We start from the raw sequence: 7,462 nt of genomic DNA, 5'->3' as shown, positions 1-7,462 counted from the left end.
TAAAATCCAATTTGTAGTTATATATTGGCCCATAGGACCACTAGGTAACTTTTTCGACGAAAACCTGAACCTTAACCTTTCCTGAGGATGGTACTCTTCTACCCTAGGAAAAAGAAGTTTATTCAAGTGTGCTATTAGTATACTTCTTTTAAACAAAAAATAGGAAATTATGCTTTTAGTTGACTTTTTATGTACTTCTCAGAAATATTCTTAAAATGACATTTACGTATGCTTATACTTAAAAAAAGTCTAAATATATTTGAACTATACTTGTGCTCCTAGAATCCGTGTTTTCATTATTATACGGTAGAGGGTGCTAGTACACATCTTATGCACAGAATTTCCCCCCCCCCAAAAAAAAAAAACACAAGTGAAGAAGAAAAAACAAACAACAGACACTAACACATGTAACACGATTATTTGACATGAAACAGCATCAAAACTGTAATGTTATGGAATAAATTGTCAACCGATGAAGAGGTAATAATTACAGTCAAGCTTTGGGGTGTTGAATGACTCCATTTACATTTGATTATCATTCTGAATCCAATTTATAGTCTTTTTTCAGCTTTTTGTTCAAAATGTTATTTCTTTCTTTATTTTTTTAACATACCTACATTAAAGTGTTTATAAAAAAGAATTTATGAAGCTAGAATAAAATATTTTTGTTAAGAAGCAGATACCCTGTTATTTCTTTTGATGTTTTCTATGTTCAGATATTCATTTAACAAAATATATACAAATTGAAACCTAAATTGGGACAGTAGTAGTATACTTAAAGTATGATGTAAAGTTCACTTAACGAAAACTTATGAGTATACTTGCAGTATAAAACTAATAAACTAGTCGTTTACTGAGACTATACTTCAAAGTGTACAAAGTATTTAATTAATAAACTGTCAGTTTACCTAGAAGTTCACTTTTAGTATAATTGCAGTACAAACTACAAACAAATGACCTGCCCGACTCAATCTGAGCAGCTGAGTTCTTAGCCATATCTTCAAGAATCGACTGAAAACACATAAAAACAGATCTCTTCCATCTTTATTTGATCCTCTACCTCTAGAACTTTCTATTCTAATTATTTTCATTAAAAAAAAAAACTAACACTAGCTTTTCTAATATGTTTGTACTCATTTGTTTTGTTTTTATTAGTTATACAATTAACAAAAGCAAAAAAGACCTCTAAAACATGCTTTATTCTTTTTCTATTCTATCTGTTTTTTATTTTTATTTTTTATTATAGTATTTAAAAAGCCCTTGCTATTTGCACTGTTATAGCACTTGTATGCCATTGCTCATTCCTCTTTTGTAAGCCGCTTTGGATACAAGTGTCTGCTAAATGACTCAAGTAAAAAATGTAAATGTAAAAGATGCTGTCTTACATCATGAATTGTCTTTTAGTGATCTAGATTTTCATTTGTTTGAAATAAGCTGCAAAGTGGACGAGACTGGGAAGTTGATTGTCATTAACCAGGTTGCATAAGACTGATTTTTACCTGAACTTCATTTCCAAAGTAAATCACAGAAGCTGGAAGAGAGAATAAATAAGGTCTGCATGAAAGACAGAAAATAAGATTGAATAAGATCAAACACATTTAAATGGGAAAGGGAAAAGGGGAAAATCGCTTTCACATGCAGACTAAAAACCAAACCAAGGGAAACAGTGTAAAATTAACCCAGAGACTTCTTAGCACAATAGTGAACATTTTTTTTAATTTATTAATTAGAGGTGGGCATAGATTAATTTTTTTATTCTAGATTAATCTCACTGTGATCTTGAAATTAATCTAGATTAATCTAGATTAAAATGGCTCATTCGAATTCTGCCGACGGCATTCAGAATATGTGTGTTACCCAAATAAAATTGACAAACAGTAAGTCTTTGAGAAGGGGTTTATCAAGCTAGGTGGTGCATTAGAAATGTACATCTCCTGTTTCCAAAATGCATCACAAACTGCTTGAAAAAGCTGTAAACTAATTCCACATTGCACTAGCGGCGACCCGGTGAAGGTTGTACCAGTGGGCCCTGTTTGAAATTGTCTAATTTGTATGTTTGTTTATTTTTATTTATTTGTGCTATTTACACAATGTTTAAGGTTTTCTCAAGTTTGTAGGCGTCAAGGTACAGAAACCAAATAATTAAATGTAAAAAAGCACTGGATAGTCTTCAATGTAAAAATGAAATATACAATCAAGCCTACATTTATTCAGACACCTTCAACATTTCTCACATTATTACAATTTTGCTATATATACACTGAAAAAAGTGTTTCATTGGATCAAAGTAAAAAAAATTGCGTCAACTTGTTACATCTAATTACTTTACTTTTTATCAACTTAAAATTTTTACTTTGAAAATAATTAACTATCTATTGCTTAGCCAAAGCAAAAAGTATCTCAAAATCAAATAATATTTTTAAGTTCAATGAAATCTCAAATTATACTTTGTCTTAATGTTTTTTCTTTGTATTAACTTAATTATTTTACTTTCTATCTAACCAAATATCCAAACAAATACAATTTAAAATATTGATATAATATGAAAAAAAAAATACTTTCAGAATGTGTAATTTTATCAACTAAGATGAATGACTTCAAGCATCAAACATTTGACAATTTATTTTGTCATAATACAACATTTTTTTTTTTACAATGTGTACAGTATCCTGATACAAATACACACTGTCTAACAATATAAACACATCATAAACTTGACAATTTTTGTCATAAAACATTTCTACAATGTGTATAGAATTTTTATAAAAACACATTGTGCATTGACACACTGGATACAATGTAAATTCACCATAAGAATCAGTTATGGTTTCGAAGAGAAACATACAATCTTTCCATGAACGATCTGATCAGATCTGACTACACAATCAAACATTTAAAATTCTGTAATCATTTCCATGAACTGTCAATCAGAACTGACTACACAAATCAAACCTTTAGAAGTTAAAACAAGTTTGGCCCAAAAACTGCTTTAAATTGGGCAGTGTAAAACAAAACACTTTTAATAAAACACCTACCAAATTAGCCAATGGTAGAAATAAAAAAATAAATTGAAATTTAAAAATAAATTTTCACCTTCATGGAATAGTTTACCCAAAAATGAAACTTCTCTCATAATTGTCGAAATGTCTCTGAACCAAATGTAAAGTTAAATACTTGAATAGCTTAAGGATGATTAAACAACGTAAGAATTTTTATTTTTGGGTAAGCTATTTAATTGACCCTAGATAAAACACAATTTAACCAAGATAAAACAAATCCGGTTTAGTAAACAGTAGTACAGTTAACTTTGTATAAAAGGATTTATACGGTCCAACATCTTCAAAGAAATGTAGCATCAGCAGAACACTGTAGCTGAGTCAAAGGAAACAAATTCATTCCTGCAGCTTTGAAGAGAGGTTCTGCACCCTTTGGCTCATCTGCTTACTCTCTATGTCCATGATTATTTTTTGAAAGGCCTCAAAGGTGTATTTGAGTCCTTCAGGATATTTTAAGTTCAGTGCATAAATGAGTCCAAACATCATAGCACAGGCACATGCAACAGAGGGCAACTCATTGAGTACTTCCACACCGTCAATGACAATGGAAATGTCCAGTGCACGACTAAGAGCATCAGTTTCACGGATCACAAAAAACGCCATGGTGGTCTTTTCAAATTCTCTCTCTGCTTCCTCCCTCTGGTCAGCCTAAAAACATAGGAGAGAGTAAATTCAGGGACTGTGAAAAAAAAAAAAAAAAATATCCCTTCATCTGAAAATTACAAAATTTATTTAGCTTTCCTACTATGGAGATCAATGTAGAGCCCAAACATCTGTTGCTAACTTTCATTAAAATGTCTTCATTTGTGTCCAGCATAAAAATAAAATGTAAACGGCTTATTGCAAAAGTAGAGTAAGTGATTACTATTTTTGGGTGAAGACGTACTTTTACACTTTCTTTAGCTTTGAAAATGCTTTTAAACACTTTGTACAAGCAAACGCCCGTACAATGTGTTGACCATTGTAGATAATCAGACATATTCGTGGAAGAAAGTCACACAGGCTGATGTGTAAATGATAACACAATTACTACTATAAAGTGATATGTCACTACCAAATCAAAATTTAGTTAGGATGCTTTGAGGGCGAGTAAAACATAGGGAAATGTTGATTTGGTAGTGAAATATAACTTTAAGGCAAACATGGTTGTAGAAGATTTCAGTAGTTTACATTGTCTACATTACCTGGTATTCTTTGATCAGACAGCTTGTATCTTCACCAAGGTATGTGATCAGGCACTTCAGCAGGCACTCTCTTCTGATGTCTATGTCCAAACTCTACAAAATGTTCAAGATGTATTGTTTTTATTAGACCAATACACTACTAAATTGATCGCCACAAGCAAATTTGTTTGCATGTAACCAATACCTGATCCATAACTTTAATAGTGTCCTTGGTTTTTTCACGGAGGGCTCCACCTTTGCTCCTAATAACCTGGAGAAGCTGAGAGCTCTGTCTGTCCAAAGAGGCCATAAATCTTGATTGTAAAGGTAAGGTTGTGATGCGAAAATATTCTGCATTAATCTGTAAGAAAGAGAAACAGAAAATATACTTCTTGGAGAGAGAGAAAAAAAAAAAAACGATTTTACTTTGAGAACTAGTTGTAAAAGACATATGCACACAATGCATTAAACAACAAAACATATAATTAGGGCATCCAAGACATTTTCAAAAACACTACATACTAAACTCCAATGGTAAAACCTATGGTAATTCCAATTTAAGTCATTTTAAAGTTTTAGTACATTTTAAAAAATTTTAATAAAATAAATGCTTTTACCTCCTCTTGTTGAAACAGAGCTGGCCATCTTTCTTGCAGATCTTGAACACTAGGTTGGTTTTCCACAATCTCTTGTCTCTCCAATAGGTAGGGATGGGATATGATTGGCCTCACCACGTTTAGGTCGTTTAACATTTTTTGCTGGAAAAGCATGGTCTGAGGCTTTGGTTTTCAGAGAATTTACCAAATACTCAGGGTATCCGAGACCTTTCAACTGTCACTAAAGACACAAGGAACAGTTTCATTATTTTTCAGGTGCTGCCCAATATGATGGAAATAGTCTTTAAATGATGATGTGTGTTTGTATTCACAAAGCAAGCATTTATAAGTTGTCAATTCATCTTTTTGAGAGGGATGCTGAGGATGCCTCCTTGACACATGGCTCTTCAGAGAACTCCAAGTTTTAAATGAACAAGGACAGTCTGAATAAACGCAAGGATAAGGATGACGATGTCCAACATTCCTATGATCAAGCTTAAAATGTTTGAGAAGCTCAGAACGCTTGGCTTTGGAGACACCACAATCTTTGCATTTCCACATTGAGCCAATGAGAATGGTGAGGTAGAGCATAGGAGAGAAGAAAGATAAATAACAAAACTTATCCTCCAAAGCAAACATTAAATGGTGCAAATTACTTTTTCATGTGACTGGATTATTCAAAACCTGTCCTAATTGTTGTTCAGCAGCAGGCCTACCCCGTCCTACAAAAGACAAAGTGAATTAACCACCTGGCTCACATAAACAGATCACTTCTTTGCGAGTATGCTGGTCGACACAATGATTTAAAATAAGTGTTTAGGCATGTCACTAAAGACATGTGTTTGGGCCTTCATGTAAAGCTAATGTTAATCATAAATGAGAGACCATACAAGTAAGCGGAGCAAATAACTTGCGAACACGAGTTTCATAAATCAATAAAAATCTTCATAATATATACCTTCATAAAAACGTTAAGTCTATACAAGTGTCTGAAGCGTGCATGTACTTTATACATGTAACTAGCTGTACAGTATTGCACTCCAGCATACCCGAAACAGTCTTTATACTATGTTTCAATATCAATCCATCTCACCTCAAGCAGTTTTCTTGTATTATTTTATTTCCACTCGGTTTAACATTGTAATGAGGGAAACGTGTAACCATTCTAAACGAGTTAGAGCAGTCAAACTATTATGTTAATACTAACAGTATGTAAAACACCAGTACAACATAACATTTTATGAAATCATACAAGTATAATGTTAATAATATGGCCCAGACGTACGTTTAAAATTACTTACCAATTTTCTTTATTCACGTTTTACCACGCCGAGTTCATCCATGCGGTTTAACAAGATGGCGGAATGCTGAACGTCCTCACGAACGACCATGGATTACGTTATAAATCACGTGACAATGGGAACCAATATTTTAAATTTCAATTTACAGAAATGTATACTTTACACTAACAATACATTATTTTAATTTTAAATTGACCAAATATTTACATAACACTGATGGCTAGACAGAAAATGTAATGTTTTGAGTTCTTTAGAGTAATGACATGCCTTGTGCACTTTTTCTCAGTGTATTGACTCAAATCTAATGTACTCCCAAAAGTTTACACTCTCTTAATTCATAAGTCACTGTGTTATATTTAAGCTCATTAAGACGGAAATTTACGACATATTTTGTGTATATATTTTACTATTCAAACGTCAGGAGACAGTACTGACGCTGTGGGTCTCGTCGTGCGCTTGCCTCCAGTGTACAAGCACAGAAAGCTGTTGTGGGATTAACAATTTCAGTTCTGTTTCGCAGCTAATAGCGGTTTTAAAATAATCAAGCTCTTAATTTTTCATTGATCCATGCTTCTTTGATCACTCTAACGTGTCAGTAACTTCATGCAATCCGCCCAATTAAAGATGCGTGGGTGTATGTACATATGACAAAACACACCCATAAAACAGTTAACTTATTCAAAAGCACCATATAACATTACATATTTATCAGATGCAGTTACAGTAAATTAAAGCTTTTTTTGTATAGTTACTCACCGATATTGTGGAACTGCTTTCAGCCGCAGTCTGGATGCGAGGAAAACAAGATGGCCGTCGATCGTAAAATTCTCAAACCCAACCTCCATTACGTCAGTGGTCACGTGGTTTACACAGAACGCAAAATTATTGATTTGATGTGTAGCAAATAGTTTAAATTAAACCAACAAAACGTCTAAGGTTACGTATGTAACCCTGGTTCCTCGAAGGAACGAGACGCTGCGTCGAGAACGATTGGGGAACGCCCCCAGCGTGGCATCTCTGAATCATGTGTGTAATCAGTCCAATGGATGGGCGAGACGTCATAGGCGGGTGACGTCAGAGACCAGGAAGCATAAAAGCCGGAGAAACACAGCCGGCACCAGCCTCAAAGGATGAAGCAAGCGCCGGCCAGAGATGTCGGAAGTGTGGCACTGCGACGCAGCGTCTCGTTCCTTCGAGGAACCAGGGTTACATACGTAACCTTAGACGTTCCTCTTCAGGAACTCGAGCTGCGTCGAGAACGATTGGGGAACGAGAATGCCCACGCCGCCAGACTTACAAATCTCTGCCAGTGTGGGAAACTGCACAACTAGGACGAGAGAACAGAG

At 34.1% G+C, this 7,462-nt stretch overlaps 1 protein-coding gene across 7 annotated transcripts in view; it reads right to left on the bottom strand.

Moving 5' to 3' along the window:
• Positions 1-6,890, bottom strand: part of LOC127957836 (uncharacterized) — a 73,872-nt gene extending 66,982 nt beyond the window's left edge. For 2 of the 7 annotated variants that reach the window (XR_008153855.1, XR_008153852.1), the window contains exon 1: positions 6,873-6,890. Coding sequence is in view for 2 of the 7 variants with exons in the window: in XM_052556540.1 (XP_052412500.1) it covers positions 3,393-3,704; positions 4,241-4,333; positions 4,425-4,580; positions 4,837-4,989 (714 nt within the window). In the remaining 5 variants the exon portion in view is untranslated. Of the gene's footprint in view, positions 1-2,600; positions 3,705-4,240; positions 4,334-4,424; positions 4,581-4,836; positions 5,287-6,116; positions 6,184-6,872 lie in introns of those variants that run through there. The other 5 variants (XM_052556540.1, XM_052556541.1, XR_008153849.1 and 2 more) reach the window with 5 other exon arrangements.
• Positions 6,891-7,462: the final 572 nt, after the last annotated feature.

Source organism: Carassius gibelio, chromosome B5 (assembly GCF_023724105.1).
Source record: "Carassius gibelio isolate Cgi1373 ecotype wild population from Czech Republic chromosome B5, carGib1.2-hapl.c, whole genome shotgun sequence".
Classification (NCBI taxonomy): Eukaryota; Metazoa; Chordata; class Actinopteri; order Cypriniformes; family Cyprinidae; genus Carassius; species Carassius gibelio.
This window is presented reverse-complemented; position numbering and strand designations above follow the sequence as displayed.